We start from the raw sequence: 17893 nt of genomic DNA, 5'->3' as shown, positions 1-17893 counted from the left end.
TTGCTCAATTACCAGAACCTAAACCAAACACACACACACACACACACTTCAGCTCAGAGACGCCCGGAGGAACCTTTAAGCTCATTCAATGCTTTATATTCAACCTCAGCCCTGCTTAATGCACACAAACAAAAGCGTTTCTTAAAGTATGCACTGCGTTCTCAGCACTATAAGCAGACATTAACATTTCTTTTTTCTATTTCAGATCGAGTGACAGAACAATCTTCTTGGTCAAAACATGCTTAAAGGTATGTAGCAATGATCTATAAACGAACAACACGTTTAGGCCTGGTTTCTCTGACAGGGCTTAGACTAAGCCGGGAGTAAGCCATTGTTCAATTAGGATATTTTAATAAATGTATGGTTAATAAATAAATAACATTACTGGTGTCCATCTTGAGACAAAACAAAGGCATTGATATATTTTAAGATTAACCAGCGCAAGTGTCTTTCAGTTGAAACAGATCAGATTTACTTTTTAAGTAAAATCTGTTAAAACGAGGGGCTGCTTTATTGATTAGAGTTAAAGTAAATGGCCTGGAGCTTCATAGGGCACAGTAACATGTAAACCTGTAATGTAGAGCGCTTGTAAAGTTGATGGAAATGCTTTTGAATATACTGATATATACAGCACTGAATGACTGCCATATTTAATTACACCGAAATTAAGACTTTCAAATCACAATATGTTTTTTTAAAGTAGAATGTAGGGAACATAACGTGTTTAAACCAGTAAATTTGACATTTTTATCCACCAAATGAGCTCATTTCAAATTTGATGTCGGCTACAGGTCTCAAAAAAGCTGCTCGAAAAAGCATTTTAAAAGATTCAGCTGGGAGAACATCTAGCAACCAATTAAGTTCATTGACATCAGGTCTGTAACAGCATTAGCTATAAAAACGGACGCCTCAGAGAGGCAGAGTCTCTCGGAAGTAAAGATGGGCAGAAGCTCTCCAATCTGTGAAAGAGTGTGTAAAAAGATTGTGTGATACTTTAAAAACGAATTGCAAAGGCTCTGCAAATCTCATCATCTACGGTGAATACCATCAGCAAAAGATTCAGAGATCTGTGTGTAAGGGACAAGGCCGAAGACCTTTGTTGGATGCCACTGCATCACTCATCAGAAGGATTCAGTCATTGATATTACTAAATGGGCCCAGGAATACTTCCAGAAACCACTGTCGGTAAACACAATCCACTGTGCCATCTGCAGACACCAACTAAAGCTCTGTCACGCAAAAAGAAAGCCATACGTGAACATGATCCAGAAGCGCCTGTTGTGTCCTGTGGGCCAAGGCTTATTTAAAATGGACTTGGTTAGATGAATCTTGTTGGAAATCGAGAATGTTGGGTTCTTCAGGCGGAGGAGATCTTTCTGCGTGTCATTAGCATTCGGTTCAAAAGCCAATATCTCTTATGGTTTGAGGGTGCCTAAGTGCATACGATATGGGGAGCCTGAATGTTTTGGAAGGCACTATGAATGCTGAGAGGTATATAAATGTTTTACAGCAACATATGCTTTCCTCCAGATGACGTCTGTTTCAGGGAAGGTCTTGCGTATTTCAGCAGGACAATGCAAAACCACATACTGCAGCTATTACAACAGCGTGGCTTCGTGGTATAAGAGTACGGTGCTGAATTGACCTGCCTGCAGTCCAGATCTTTCACCTATAGGAGAACATTTGGTGCGTTATTAAATGAAAAATATGTCAAAGATGACCACAAACTCTTCAGCAGCTGGAAACATATATCAGGCAAGAATGGGACCAAATTCCAACAAACAAAACTCCTGAAACTCTTAACACCGATGCCCAGACGTCTTGAAAAGAAGAAGAAGAAGATGCTACACCATGATAAACACGACCTTGTACTAACTACTTTGAGATCTGTAAAAGACATCAAATTTTGTGCAAAAAAAGGAAGATTTTTGGGTTTGGGTTTTCTCGTTACCTTAAGAGAGGGTCATTATCGTTAGCTAAAACTAAATTCAAATAAATGAATTAAAAAACGTATGCAGATTCTCTTTTAAGTTTAGTTTGACCTGATGTACTAAAATGACTAAAACTTAAATAAAAATGAACAAAAACTATGTAGACGAAAAAATGCAAACATACACAACAAAATGGCTCAAATATTAACCAAAAATCAAATGTAGGGGAAAAAACTAATTCAAAATATTGATTAAAACCTATGATATTATCTCAATAAGAGTAAAATAACACTGGTTTAAGTTTAGGTACTGATATAATTTGTGAAATGTACTCAATTTTAAAAAAAAAAATCAGTGTATACAAACAAACCCCCCCCAAAAACACAAATATTACTGTATCTAATCTGGGTGATTCAATTCATGCATCTGCAAGAAGCTTTTATCCAAAGTCATCCAAAATGACTTGTGCTGCATTCTTGCGTTCCCTGGGAATCGAACCCATAACCTTGGTGTCATTATAGCGCCGTGCTGTATTGTTTGGCAAACGCACCCTTTGGCGGGGACCTTGAAAGTAAAAATGACTCATTATTATTAAATAATGTTTCTTTTTGTTGTGTTTTAAGTCTAGGGTTAGTCTGTAGTAATAATTAGCTCTATATAAAAACAGTAAAAGTCTGTTCTCCCTTAGATAAACGTGTGCGTGCGTGCGTGCGTGCGTGTGTGTGTGTGTGTGTGTGTGTGTGTGTGTGTGTGTGTAAGTGAACTAATTAAATGTCTGTTGTTAGCATAGCAAATGGTGCAATAAATTTAAATTGCTGGAACAATGCAATTTGTCTGAAACCCGGATCTCCCCGTCCTGCCTGAAGTACGAGTGAGAGAGCTGTTTGGGCTGGTTTGGTGTAATTAAAGCAGCGATTGAAGCGTCCGTGCCTCTGTCTGTCAGTCTGAGCGAGCGAGCGTTCTCTAGGTGGGTTAGCAGTGGCTGGGTGGCAGGGTGAGCGCGCGGGGCCTCCCTGGCTGGCGCCTGAAATTTTACCTTCCTATTCATCAGGCTGGTGTATTAATAATAACAGCACATCTGGAGTCACTTACTGTCTACAGTTAACCCTTTACACAGACGCCGTGCTCCTCTTCTCCTCTCTTTCTCGCTCCTCTCGTACTCTAGTGTATTTCTGTGGCAGACGCACCACTGCGATAGAATTTTAAATGCTCTGGTTTGTCACGTCCACACCGCAGCAGCGGTGTAGTACAGAACTGAAATACTCATACAGCTGTTTGGGTGTTTCAGCGGTTTTCGTAGATGCTATCTTCCCAAAATCACTTACGATAGCATGCAAATTCTGTAGGTTCACTGCATTTCCTGGGGAAACGAGAGCATTCTTAGGTCTGACAGTCTGTTAGACATCTTATAACGTAACTGTATATTTATGTTTTTTTTAGCTGATTTATATTTTAGACTCATTATAGAGTATGCACAATATATACAGAGTTGGGTCACATAACCAGATTCCAAAAATGAAGTACTTGTAATTATATTAAATTACTTTTTAAAATGCTATAATACGCACTATATGGTTATTTTGTTATTGATTGCATGATTGCATATTATTCACACAATACCATTAAATTATTCACGATTTATTAACTCTTTTTTATAATTACGTAGAAAATTGAGAGGCCACGCAACATTTGACCATTTTACATTTCAAGTGTTTTCTGAGCATTTCAATACTGCATCGACTACAGATGAACACATAATTTCGTAATGTTAATCACGTCATTTCACACAGGCATTCCCAGGCTGTTTTGTGGTTTTTCATTGTCCTACTGAAATACACTGGACCTCGTTCACGTGTGACCTCCTTTCTGCTTGATAGAGCTTTGGTTGGCATCTGGTTTCTGGAAGTATTCCTGGGCCCATTTAGTAATGTCAATGACCGAATCATGTCAATAAGTAATGTAGTGTCTTTTGGGAATTTAAAGACCATGGACATCCATCAAAGGTCTTCGGCCTTGTCCCTTATGCACTTTTTTTGAGACCAGTGGCAGGCATTATATATTAGGGGTTGGTCGATTACAGGTGCATTTTTATGATTATTGATATTGGTTATTTTCAAAACTGATTTGTCGATTTATATATTTATATATATATGCACATCCAATCGGACGAAGCCTAATAATATTAGGTGTTGTAATGGAAACAGTATCACGTTGAAACAGTAAGTGAACTAAACAGAAGAGAATAATAGTCTACATAACAAAACATAAACTTGTTAGTCTACTTTTAGCCCATATATGTTGTCGACAAGACACTCTTTGAATGAGACGTTAAGCATGCAATGAAATACTCTGTTTAAAATCATTTTGACTTCGAGGGGCTCAGCTGACCAGCAATGCGGCGATGGCAAAACATGACTTTCACCAATATAAATGAGGAGGAGAGGCGCGGGTAATCGCTCGAGATTAGTCGATCTCTCTCATTCGCTGTCTGTTTAGCCTTGTTAAGTGGAAATCTACTGAGCCGACATGGCGCACGATATGTTTTCATTGCTAATATCCAGCAGCCTACAGACGCACAAAGCCTAAAACTAGACGGGAGAAACAAACCGTGAAAATAGCGTGGTTGAGGCGGATATGCTCGTCAATATGCTCGGTACTCGTTATAGCGACGGCCCTAATGTCTATGTAACTTCTATTCTATAAAGCATTAACGTGCTTGAAGATTTGGTGTAAATGAAACAGAAACATTGAGAAGACGGGGAATGAGAAACCGACATTTGATGTGTTTTTATTTTATGCTAACAACGTGTAGTAGCTTGTTTGGGATTTGCGCCTCAGAGTCACAGGACATGAAGTGTAGTTTATTTAAGGAAAGTGCTGACTGTCTCGAGTCTTTTAGACAGGCGATGGAAAGGGGGAACCCGGAGTCAGCGGGGGGCTCTTCGCGGGCCAAGCGTTGGCTCAGCACTGGCCGCGGTACCTGCAGCGGGGCAGGTGACAGAGATCTGCGTCCTACCAGAGTGACAGACTCGGCCTCATTACCGCATCGCCTCACACAGCCGCCGCGTTGTTGGCCGGCAGAAAACACACGCGCGCGCGCATGTACAGACAGTGGTCATCACTCATCCACACGGCGGTCAACACCGCTGATGTCATCATCAGGCGCCGCGCCAGACGCGCGCTAACTATAGCGCAGGGCTACCTGTATAAAGAGCCTTATTTAGCTTTTCGCGGTGGGGGAGAGAGACGGAGAGCGGCTTCTGTTTTTCCGAAGCCCTGCCTCCCACCGAGAAACACATACGTAAATATATACATTTATTATTGCGTATAAACATGTAGCGTGCGTCTCCGCAGTGTGTCCGCACGCGTGCGTGTATCAGAAAAGGACACGTCAGCCTTGCGAAAACACGCTCGACAAACAAGTCGTTATGGCGCTAATTATTTTCTAAGAAAAACAAGCGCGGAGAAATTACGGCTTGTGTTTGTCTAAGCCGGTGCTACTGGGGAATTTCGCTGCGAAAATAAATAGCGCTAATTGAATAAACCAAGGCCGGTGTAAAATGTCTGACGGAGTGGATTCTGGACCGTGTTTACAAATATCAGGCCCTAGATTAATCCAGCCTGCATTTAATCCGGCTGTATTATAGACCGTGGAGTAAAATTGGCCGGTGACTGATGGGTTAGAGAGCTAACTGGTCTGCTGTCTACAAAGGGAGCGACCTTCTTAGGCAACCTCAGCTGAAACTAAAATCAGCCTAAAAGTTGCTGGTTATAGCTGGTCGTCCAGCCTGGTCATAGTCGGCCAGCGAGTTTTTTTTTTTAAACTACTGTCAGGCTGGGAGACCAGCTGGAACAACCAGCTAAAACCATCTTGACCAGCTTAGCCTAGCTGGGAGACCAGCTAAAACCATCTTGACCAGCTTAGCCTAGCTGGGAGACCATCTAAAACCAGCTTGACCGGTTTAGCCTAGCTGGGAGACCAGTTAAAACCATCTTGACCAGCTTAGCCTAGCTGGGAGACCAGCTAAAACCATCTTGATCATCTTAGCTTAGCTAGGAGACCAGCTAAAACCATCTTGACCAGCTTAGCTTAGCTGGGAGACCAGCTAAAACCAGCTACTTTCAGCTTTAATCAGCTAAGACCAGCCAACCAGCTTAGGCCCGGTTTCAGCTGTTTTGTTTGTTTGAATTGTTTGAAAGGTGATTGAATTTGTGACATTTTTGCTGTTAATTGAAAATAAACCGTAGCAAACCTATTTGAGTAAAAAAAAAGTAATAAATAAATAAAATAAATGTTAACTGAAAGTGCAGAACCTAATGAAAGGAAAGTAGTAGCTTAGTGTCTGCTGGACATTCAGTCCATTGTTTTATTGTGAATATGAGATGGAGCTGAAGAACGTATGCTGGAGTTAATCGCACTCGCTCAGTCGAAAACTCTATAATACTTCTACTAGTAAGTTTTAATAAAGCATCTTCCTTCGTTACTAGTTCTAACATGCTATTTCGAGTTAGTAACAGAGGCTTGGGCTGTTGTACTAATGCATATTGTATAAATGCAATATCCCACTCGTAGACATGAGATATGGTGAAATATCAGCATTCTGTCATTACCTACGGCATATAAATACAATAAATACAGCCATATCGCACATATACAAGTGTGATATTGCTCATATATTGGCCAAGGCAACAATTAAATTTCTTCAATTTTTTAACTTAACATACTAAAATAAATAAATATAAATATAAAGCAATGCAGTGCTGCTAGTTTTTATTTTCCCGTCCTGCATCGTGTTGTTTAAACAGCAAATGTATTTGTGCGGCCATGGGCGTTCTGGTCTGAAAAAAGAGGTGTTTCAGGGGCATTGTTGGCGAATTGAAAATTGATGAGACTCTGATTGATTTATTGCACGTTATGCCCCAAAACACACCCATTACTTGTTAAGACGGGAGCGCCAACCGCTTCCCCATCATTATACTAGCAAAAGTAAATTTGGAAATGCGCTTAGATCGTTAAAATTGGGCAGATGCTGTGGTTCCCTGAGTTTTTCCTCACATTTTTAGCTTTGATATATTTCTGTTTATTCCCAGATTTAGAAAGTGCAACCATGTTATCACTTGCTCATCATCAACGGATGTCCTGCAGTGAATGGGTGCCGTCAGAATGAGAGCCAGTAATTCACACCACTACGAAACATCATTGTTTAAGAGTTTTAATCTCTAAACTGTTGCTTTTGGCCAACATATGCACCCATAACCCGTGATAACTCTTCCTGATCTTCGTGATCTCCCGTTATATCCTTGTATACCACTCACGTATTTATCTAGCTCTTTTTTTCGGCTGCTCTCTCTCGCAGACAGTGTTTGATCCGTGCACTCCCCTGATTCAGACGAGATGACTTTTTCATCGGAGAAAGCGCCGTTATGGATCGAGGACTCGTGTTTTAGCTGGAAGCAGTGAGTGGAGGCGTCTTAATGAATTAGTTTCTCACAAACGCGCGGCTTTTCGCCTCAACTGATGGACCGGAGTGCTGCGCTTTACTCTCATTCTGACGGCACCCGTTCACTTCGGAGCATTCGCTGGCGAGAAAGCCGTTCGGGCGGAGAAGCATCTCGGCCGTTATGGGACCGTCGAAGTAGAGTTGAGTGGAAGTTCTTGGCTCTGCAGGTCCAGACCGCCGCTCGTCCTCTGAGACGAGGGTCTTCATCTATCTCGGTATGAGCGCCTCTCGCTTCATTAAACACGCACAGGGCATCGACACATGCGGCCGCCATCCATCAAACCGCCTTCTGTTTATTTTCAGAGCTAAGAAAGAGCTATTTAACTGTGAGCAGGTTGCATCAGCGTGTGTGTGTGTGTGTGGTGTGTGATTCACCTGTCAGAATGTCCCGTCAGGAGATTTCTGCTCTCACCTGAACTGAAAGGCACATTGATGGCGCGGCGGACAGAAATAACGGCTGATGTCATGTGTTTTTGGGACGGAGAAACTGCGAGAGTCAGAAACATACGGACATTATTCAAACCCTGGCAGCTCCAGCGCCGCTCGGATATTAGTCTGATACTAGAATCAAGTCTCTTGACTATCACTGTGAAGTCCAGTCGGCGCTGCGGACAGGAACCGCCCATTTAGACTGACGGACAGGTGAAGCCACCAATCGCGGCGTACAATTACAGGAAAGCGATTCGAAGACGCGGCATTAATAGAACAATGTGCAACAGATACCTCAAAGCACATTGACCGAATGAATCAGTTCAACGATTATTCATCAATTGTTTAATGAATAGTTCACGTAGCTATTTTTACACGCTACTATTTTTACTTCGTAAAGACCTTTTCAAAAGAAATGAAATTTAAATCAACTGTTTAATTTTTATATAGTGAGAGTAAAGACGTTTACGTTACGAAAGATTTCTATTTCTAATAAAAAAAATATTTTTTTTACTATTTAATTCTAATATGCAAACCAGTATATTAGTGTGACTTTTATAGGATCGAAGAAGCAGTTCTTTTAAATTCTAATAATATTTAATATTGTTATAATATTAATATTATAATAATAACACATAAATAAAGCCTTTGTAAGTTCAAAAAACCGTCCACAAAAATGTAAACTTGGTATAGGATTATATAATTTAATAACATATGATATATATTCTAATTAAATGCTGATATTTTTTTTGTGTGAAATGTTGTTCATCCAGATACTAAATATCTTTCAAATACTTAAAAATCAGTTCTTTCTCAGAAATGCTCGTTTTGCGGTTGCTAAACTTTGAATTGCGCATCAGACTGGCTTGAAACCGTATTGAGGCGCTCAATCGAACGGACAGGGTTTGAGAGTTTCCACAGACGTATTGTATATTTGTGCATGGAGGCCGAGATGATATAACACCAGCAGCGCAGACGTCTGATGCCAGTATTTTCCATTGCATGTAGACTCAAAGTGCGGCAGAGTTTGTGCACACGAGAAAGCGGCACACAGTAGATGTTAAACACGCTGTTCTCTCTTTCTAATAATGGCTCGTGAAACGGCCTTTAAACGCTGTAATGCCTCCACAGCATGCAGAGGCTGAAAGTGTGATTCGGTTAATTAGCTTGTTTTGACACAGCGTGTGTTTAAATGAGAGTTTATAGGCAGAGAGAGGATCGCTGTGTGAGAACGCTGCTGTCTCCGAGCCTCATGGGAACACGAGAAGACGGGCCTCTTAAATGCCTTGGATGGTTTTATTTTATAGCAAAACCCAAAACATTCCCCCGGTGGTTTAAGGTGCTGATCAGATGGGGCTGTTTTCGCTGGCCGTTTTTTAAATCCCTCTTTCAGTGTAAATCGCTGGGATTTTTTGTGTGCGTGTCTGAAAATCGTGCATGTTTTAGTAAGTAACAGCTCATCTCATTGACTAATAATACAAATAATACGGATGCTTTGGTTAAATGACTAAAATTGCGTGAATTGTTAATGTATTTTAACCTTTATATCGTTACAGTTATGTTAGATTTAATACAAAAAATCACACTATAAAAATTAATGAATGAAAAAAAAAATGTACAATCATATTTCTCATTAAAAAAGTAAACGAGAACATAAAAAAACACAAATTATGAATTATTAATAATAATCCGCAATAGTTATACGTGTTAATAATTATTATTATTGTTATTATTACTATTTATAGTATTTAGTTTATTTTTGTTCGAATGATTTCCTGCAAAAAATTCAATGACATGGCTTGTCGGACGTAGCAACGGTAACTAAGGAGGCGTGTTTTTGCTAAGAGTCAATTTTGAGAACAAAAACGTCCAGGTTATCCAGTATGTCGGATAATTTAGAAGCGTTTTTGGATCAGATTTGCCGTTTCCTAGTAACACATTTCCATAATCCCCTTCTGTTTTACACTGGCCGGCCGTAAAAGACTTGGCCCCTTCCACAAACACGTCATTTCACTCCTCTTCTAATCTCGGGGAGTTCAGCGCGGGATTCACAAAACTCCTGCTCTTCAAAGATGCTTCAGCACACAGTTTATCTGAACCAGTCTGTAAGTACGATAAATCATTGATCATTTTCAGTAGACCGATCACGACAGGCTGACCAATCAGAATAGAGCACGCTCACAAAAGGGAGACACTGAATCTTAGAACTGCTTCGAACGAATCGTTCGACAACCGCTGGGAAATGAGGTGATGTTAAACGCGTACTTTGAGACGGAAGCGTGCGCGTAAACCTATTGTAGGAGACTCCCGAAACGATATCAGCAGCCTTAAAGATGGCATAATAGGGGTGTTGAAAAACCCCTCCCAAAACCACCACCACCAAACTGTACATCTTAAACACTGAGGTTTGTGTTCAGAAACGTGGCCTCAGTTAAACATGGCTGTGGAAACTGTAATTGAGGAGATAGATTGTGCGAACAAGCCACAGGAATCAGCGCAAACCTCTCATTAGCGGTGCGCGCTAAACCGAAAGGATCACCATCGCTATTACTCATGCTTTGGGTTAGCGATGACATGAAAGATCGCGTGTGTTACTTTACTAAGCGATGATTTTCACCTGCTGGGCCATAAGACAGGTGAAGAAATCGAGCAGGCGCGCACAGAAGGAGGGAGCTTTGCCATAGCTACGGACAAAAAGAGCTTTGACGACCTGGCATTTGCTCTAGCGTCGTGGCGGGAAGTTTTACATGTGCGTGTCCGTGGCCTTAACGGACGGAGAGGATTGTGGGAACTGAGCTGACAACGAGGCCGCAGGCAGATGTGATCCGTCAGATGTCAGATGCGTCTGTAGCGCCGCAGAATCTGTTACTTTTTTTCAAACGAAGGGTCTCGGGTTGGTTCCAAGAAGAACCTTTAAAAATCAGAACTCTTGAAAACGGAATCTTTCCAGCGGGAAAGGTTATTCTTACACGCGAAAAGGTTCTTTAAAAGAACAGTTAAGCCCAAAATAAAAACTGTTCTCAACCTCAGGCCGCCCGAGATATGCCCGAGTCTGTTTCTTCGTTTGATTTTGAGAAATGTGGCGTTCGCGTCACTTGCCCGTCGACGAATCCTCTCACCGGGTCTGAGGAGGTCACCGGGTCCAAATCAGGAGAAAAACCTGCGCCGATCAAGCAGGAAACATCTCTAAACTAAAACGAGGGTGGATTTTGATATGAGACGGACTTGTTCGCTGGAGGCTGTAGGTTACGAACTCGTATTTTGGCCAGAAACGACAGTTTAAAGATCGAACCGTTTCAACGATGGATTTGTTTCTTGCGAACATGCAGCTTTTTTGATTTGTGAGCCAATAACTGATGGGTGGTGTGGATTATCGCGACGCTTTTATCAGTTGTTTGGACTCTCATGCCGACTCTGATCAAGAAACGAACTCATCCACATCTCGGACAGCCTGAAGGAGAGTTTCAAGAGATTGCCTGAATTCTTCTCATTTCAGAGCCTTCGACGGGGTTTTGATGCGTTCGGCGTTTTTTTAGCCGTTGTGCAAGATTCGATCACGTTTCTGTATAAATATTGTGTTCTGGTTGCCTTGTGTAAGGTTTCTGCCACTGAAGGGGTCTGGTGTGTTTCATGACACGAGAAAACCCGTCACGACCCTTTCCGCGTGTTTGCCGTTAGCACCGGCGGAAAAGACAAAACCATTAGCAGAAATCGTTCAATTGAAAACATCTCAGCGCCGGCCCCCGCTCCGATAACTCCGAGCATGACAGGCAGATGCGTCAGCGCTTATGTATTTTGACTGTGATAAAACTCCAGGAAAGAATCAAGAGAATCGCATGTGACAGACTGCGAGGTTAAGCGAAGCCAAATGCTGATCTTTTGCCACTTCGCGAAAACGTTTGTAGGTTTTTAAGTGGGCCGAAGTGAGCTGGTTATTAAAAGGCTTCAGAATTTCGCTCCGCATTCGAATTCGACACGAAGTGACATCCGCGACCCGTTCCGCTTCTTTTACGCACGTCGAAAAGCGCGCTTGATGGACGATTGCTATCTCGTCCGAAAATAGCGCCAACCCAAAAATCGGCTTGAAATCAGAAGCAGAGACGAGCGCTCGTCTGTTTCGAGTTACGGCTGCACTCCTCCAAGCCCGTTGCGTGTATTTTGAGTCTTTTATGTTGTGACAATGCCCCCGAAATACACCTGTGACTCGCGTCCCGGACCGTTCCCGGGTCTCCTCAGCTGAAGTGTGAGTTAGCTCAGAGATGCATTTATCTCTCCCGGCTGCTTTATGGCCGGCTCACTTCTTCCATTAAACGATTCTTGAGGAACGGCCGTTTGACGGTAGCTCGGGGCTTCCGCGGCGCTGGCTTGGTGGGAGACGTTCGTTTTGGATTCATTTGGACGGAGCGTTTTATGGCTCCGTTCCCCGCGGCCTGAGCGCCTTGCTCGCGTGTTTGTGAAGTCCTTGAAGTCGCGGAAAGATAGATAGCAGGAGCTGCTTTTCTTCAAACAGGCTTTCAGAAGACTTGTTTCAGGTTCAGTGCTCCTGGAGCATCTTGAGGAAATTGAGCTTCGCTCGAGGGCGTAGATAGTGATGGCTCGTGATTCACTTACAGGGCTCGGATGGATGCTTAGAGGGACTTATCGTGCTGTTCTGCTGCCGTTGAGGAGGACGCGGGTGGTACGGGGAGGTTAAGGTGTAAGGGATGGGTTAACAAGAAAATCAAAATGCAATTAAAGAAATGAATGTTGATGTAATTATAGGGATTCTTAAAAATATAAGTACAATGTGTGTACACAATAAGTGCATTGTACCAAATGATTAATTTAAATATGAAGTGGGACCAAATATTACATTTATTGAGATTTTATTTACTTATTATTGTTCTTAATATTTTCATCATCATTGCAATATTTAGCAACCATGCTAATTATGCCAGTCAGGCATATATTTTTTTGTATTATTATAGTTATTAACATCGTCATTACGAGATTTCCTATTTTGTCACTACAATATGTTGTAATGATGCAAGTACTTTAATAACATAAGATTAATTATTATTATTATTAGTAGTATTGTTGTAGCAAGCATGATGCCAGTTATATTATATATATATATATATATATATATATATATATATATATATATATATATATATATATATATTAGTATTATTATAGTTAAGTTTCCTTTTGTCACTACAATATTTTGTAATAATGCAAGTAAAAATGATTATTATTGACATTAAATTGTAATGTATTTGTAATTATATTTTTATAAGGTCATGGTTTATTATATTTTATTACTTAATATTGTTATTATTGTTGTTTAGTTTTCTTTTTCTCATCACAACAAAATCTAGCAATTTGGCCAATTTTGGTAAAAAAAAAAACAAACAAAACTGGGATACCGGTTATAAAGTGCGCGCTATCACGAGCTCCCGGTGGCGCGAGGAGGCCTACAGGAGGCGTACAGAGGCGTCTTCAAACCCCTGCACGCCTTCAGTCACGCCCCCTCTCTCTCTCTCTCTCTCTCTCTCTCTCTCCTCTTAGCTCTGAAGGAGGTGTCGGGGAATCTCCTGCAAACAAACTCACATTCAAAAGCCCAGAACCGCCGTATTACATCACTGGGCCGCGCGTGTATATAGGAGAGGCGCGCGCGTCAGAGAGGCATTCCCGGAGTTTTCGGCTCGCGCTGACGCGTCGCGTTGCGGGACTTTTCACGCGTGATGCTGCGCACGACTCCGACTCATTCGACCGCCGGCATCGCGAGTGAGATGGATGGATAGCTCCGCATCCGCGTCGGATAAAGTTGAGTTTCTGCGATTTTCGCCCGCGTTTTTTTCCCGCGATGGATCTCCCGAGGTGTTTGGTGACCGCGTACCTGCTCCTGGTGTCCCTCGCTCAGTGCCAGCACTATTACCTCCTCAGACCCATCCCGAGTGACACCTTACCCCTGCTGGAGCTCAAGGAGGACCCCGACCCCGTCTACGACCCGCGGGAGAGGGACCTAAACGAGACCGAGCTGCGGAGCGCGCTCGGAGACTTTGACAGCCGCTTTCTGTCCATCGCTCCTCCTCAGGACCGCTACACCGGCAACGAGGAGCTGGAGGAGCTGGATCTCCAGCAGCAGAACCCTACCGGGACCATGCCCAAAGACATCAAGAACCTGGACTTTGACGCGCAGTGGGGCAAGAAGCGCAAAGCCAGCAAGAAGCTGAAGCGCAGGCTGCAGATGTGGCTCTGGTCCTACTCGTTTTGCCCGGTGCTGTACGCGTGGAACGACCTCGGCGCTCGCTTCTGGCCGCGCTTCGTGCGCGCGGGGAGCTGCTACAGCAAGCGCTCCTGCTCGGTGCCGGAGGGGATGGTGTGCAAGCCGGCCAAATCCACGCACATCACGCTGCTGCGGTGGCGCTGCGTGCAGAGACGAGGCGCGCTGAAGTGCGCGTGGATACCCGTGCAGTATCCCATCATAACCGAGTGCAAGTGCTCGTGCGCGAACTGACCAATCACGAACGGCCCCTGGGAAAAAAAAAAAAAAAAGCGCACAAACTGTATGAAAACTGTCGCGGGCTGATTGCTGGACTTAAATTATGAGAAGCTGTATTGCTGTACAAAGTTTGATCCGATGCGTATTTTGGGATTTCAGTTTTTAGGGACTCTGCTTTGATGCATGTTTCTGGAAAAACAATCTCATGCAAAAAGTTCTGGATTTAAGTTATGAAAAATGTTTTATTTTGTATTTTCGTAACACTTTACGTTACATTTAAGTCAAAGTTAATGATGAATATATCAATAATTCATATATATATATATATATATATATATATATATATATATATATATATATATATATATATATATATCTTATATGACAGTATGTTATATTTAGTAAATAAAAAATCGGCTACAGTTTGAATGTACTAGCTGACTTGTCGAGCGCAATGTATTGTAATATGATTAATAGTACATAATATACATTATGTATTATAATCGTGTCTGTTAATGCCGTTCATGTAAGTTATTGTGAAGTGTTGCAGTTTATTTTTTTATGCACTATCACGTGTAGGAATGTATTGTATGTATATGTCGTGCCATCATGTAATGATTTTAGCTACTTGTAAAAAAAAAAGCCAGTATTATGTGTATTATCCAGAGTCTACTGTATTTGCGGAAAATATCGGTTAACATATTTATATTGCAGAGAGCGGCCGTTTGAGATGTTTTATAAGGTTTTCCGCACCGATGTGACGACCTCAAAATCTATTACGGATTTGTTTCACCGTCCCGCAGCTGCCCCCGCAGCGACGATTCACCCCGTAAATGAAAATGAAACTGTTATTTATTCTTTATATTCAGATAATAAAATATCAGCGAGAAGCAGAAGAAATGGCACGCTCGGGCTTTTTGTTTCCCCAAGTCTTTGTTTCCGCGACGCCCGTGAAGAAACTTCAAAGAGATTCTCTTAATGCACCGTGAAATATTCTCACCTGGCTTAAGGGCCCCGTAACCAGGCAACCGCTGGTGATGCTCTCAGGGGCCCATGGAGCTTTTGGCGCTTCGGCTTTAAAAATAAAAGTAAAAATGCAGGTCTGATTTCTGCGTTAATACTTATGATTATTGCTCGTTCCACAGCTAGTCATGTTTATTTTACTGCGCAATGCATTGAGTTGTAATGCATGTAAATAAGTGCATGCTGTTATTTTAATAGATGCAAATAGTTCATAATAAACCGTAATGCCGTGACATGCACGACTGACAAATATGCATCCAATCTAAATGGTTGTGAATTTTATATGCAGCTCTAACATAAACCTCCTAAATATGTTTTGAGCGTGTGTTATGTTATGACTCTTAAAGCACGTTCAAAGCCCCCTGATCCGTCATTAAGCATCACGGGAGTTTTTGCTAATGACTTATTAATGAAAGTTAACGTGAAGTGTTATTATGTGATGTACGTCCCGTCTAAATCAGATTAACCGCACCGATTCATTCGAACAGTTGAATGTGTTAATTTGGTCTCGTTAAAACCTTCCCGGACGCGTTTCGGCTTCCGGTTTACGGCAGACGCGTAACGTGGATCCTAACGGAGCGGCCGGCTAAACCGCCTCGCGCTAACGGAGCTGACGACTCGCGCTAATGAGCGCGTTAGTTCGCAGTCTGTAAAAACCGCCGCTTATCTGAAGCGAAAATGGCTCTTTATCTCCGTCTCAAGTGGCTTGTTTTCGGGCTTTTTATTGCGGGGTGGAGATGCGTGACGATTCCCATTGGAAAGCTGTTAACATCTACTGTAACATCCCGAGGAGATAAAGCGCGAGGCCTGGAACAGCTGGAGAGCATCTCTCTCTCTCATGCGGCTGCCACCCGCCCATTTGCGGCCCCGCAGGAGGGCCGGCCTCCCTCCGAGAGCGTGGAGCCAGTCTAACAGAGGAATAAACCCTGCCAAACAGCCCTCATAAAGAGCATCAAATGCAGCCCTGTTTACCCCTGCAGAACGGCGCTTTATCCAAACACCGCGCTGATTAGGACACCGTTACGGCCGCTCGGGCAAACTCATCACACGGGACTTCGTTTAAATGGATGCGTCCTGGCCAAAGGGTACCGAGGGCTTCGGACCACAATAAGGGTTCTTTTTTTTGGCACGGGTGGTTCCATAAAGAACCTTTTACATCCGTGGAACGTTTATGTTGCGCGGTGGTTCTTTGCGGTGGGAAAAAAAACTAACCGAAGTCACTGCAAAAAACCCTTAACCTTTATTTTTGGCATATATGTTGTGGCACACTCATACAATACGCACACGTATTGCTACCTGTGATATTTAAAACTAAAAAAATGTAATTAAAAAAGTTTTGGTTTGAATGTATAGGGTTCTTTTGAAGGTTTATTACACGCTCGACGGCGTTGCGGTAGTCGGATTACAGTAAAAAAGTCATTTATTGCTTTTATAAATAAGTAAAGCTAGCTTTTTTCCCCATATATTGGACGGAAGATGGAAGCGAGGCGCAAAGGCAGATCCTGGGACTTCTTCGTTTTGCTTTTGGCGTGAGAAGGCCTTTAGAGTCGGCAAAATGCATTTTAGTAAGTACATTTTTCCATAAAAAGTATCTAAGTAATCCGATCGGTTACTCGTTATCAGCTGACGCGACGTATGCGCCACTTTTTAAAACGTTTCTCCAGCGCTGATGCTCGATGTATCGTTTTGGGTTTTTCAGATCCGTGTTTTGATTTGCGGGTTCTCGCTTTTCAGAGGAGGAAAAACAGAAGTTCTCGAAAAGCATTAGATCACAGATGCAAATCAAAACGATTGTTGGTTAAACGTTCTTTTTGGAACTTTAAAAAGCACTTTTAACTTCGAGCCTGTGTTTGTCGTAGAAGGACCGTATCGGAAACCCATGCCACTGTTGAAGAACCAGCGTTGTTGTCATTATTTATGTCAGACAAAAACATTCATTTGGTCCTTGAAATCTTAATCGCCAATTATTAGAATTGGAAACCAAAGAAACCTAGAAACCAAAATACTGGCCATTATTGAACAACCAATAATGGCCAGTATTTTGGTTTCTAGGTTTCTTTGGTTTCCAATTCGAATAATTGGCGATTAAGATTTGTGAAATGTTGAACTGTGCATACAACGGAGCTATTTGTTGTCAAATGTGGTTTTACCTAACATTATTCTCTGCATTGAAAGAATACAAATGGAAGCCTGGTAATGATGTGAGACAAATGAAAACCCCTTCGTTTGGATTCCTGCACCATTTATATTTGCCTGCAGAAGTTCACATCAAGCGTTCAAGCAGAAGCCTTTAGATCAAAAGATCGCGGTAAACGGAATCGGCGGCGCATGCCAAAAATACCGGTATTCTGACCGAAAGTGTTGTTTGTGTTGAGCTCTCTGACCTGGCGTCGCGAGCCGCTGTTATCAGTGAAATACTGCGTTTGAAATGACACTGTGCAGTGTGACCGCAGGGGTCGCGCCGATCAGGCCCTGTGACGACCTCTGTGTGGAGCGAGGAGGGGGCGGCGGGGCCTCGGCTC

At 42.3% G+C, this 17893-nt stretch overlaps 1 protein-coding gene across 1 annotated transcript; it reads left to right on the top strand.

Moving 5' to 3' along the window:
- The first annotated feature begins 221 nt into the window (after nucleotides 1–221).
- On the top strand, nucleotides 222–14629 carry nog1 (noggin 1). The gene is made up of 2 exons (XM_043235533.1): nucleotides 222–248; nucleotides 13412–14629. Exon 2 carries the CDS (start codon nucleotides 13710–13712, stop codon nucleotides 14361–14363), a length of 654 nt encoding a protein of 217 aa, XP_043091468.1. The 5' UTR covers nucleotides 222–248; nucleotides 13412–13709; the 3' UTR covers nucleotides 14364–14629.
- The last annotated feature ends 3264 nt before the right edge of the window (nucleotides 14630–17893 follow it).

This window comes from Puntigrus tetrazona, chromosome 3, assembly GCF_018831695.1.
Source record: "Puntigrus tetrazona isolate hp1 chromosome 3, ASM1883169v1, whole genome shotgun sequence".
Classification (NCBI taxonomy): domain Eukaryota; kingdom Metazoa; phylum Chordata; class Actinopteri; order Cypriniformes; family Cyprinidae; genus Puntigrus; species Puntigrus tetrazona.
Note: the sequence above shows the minus strand (reverse complement) of the source record. Positions and strands in the feature narration are given on the sequence as shown.

What these genes read in the sequence shown, in the direction of transcription:
- nog1 (XM_043235533.1), top strand. Translation starts at nt 13,710, where the DNA reads ATGGATCTCCCGAGGTGTTTGGTGACCGCGTACCTGCTCCTGGTGTCC.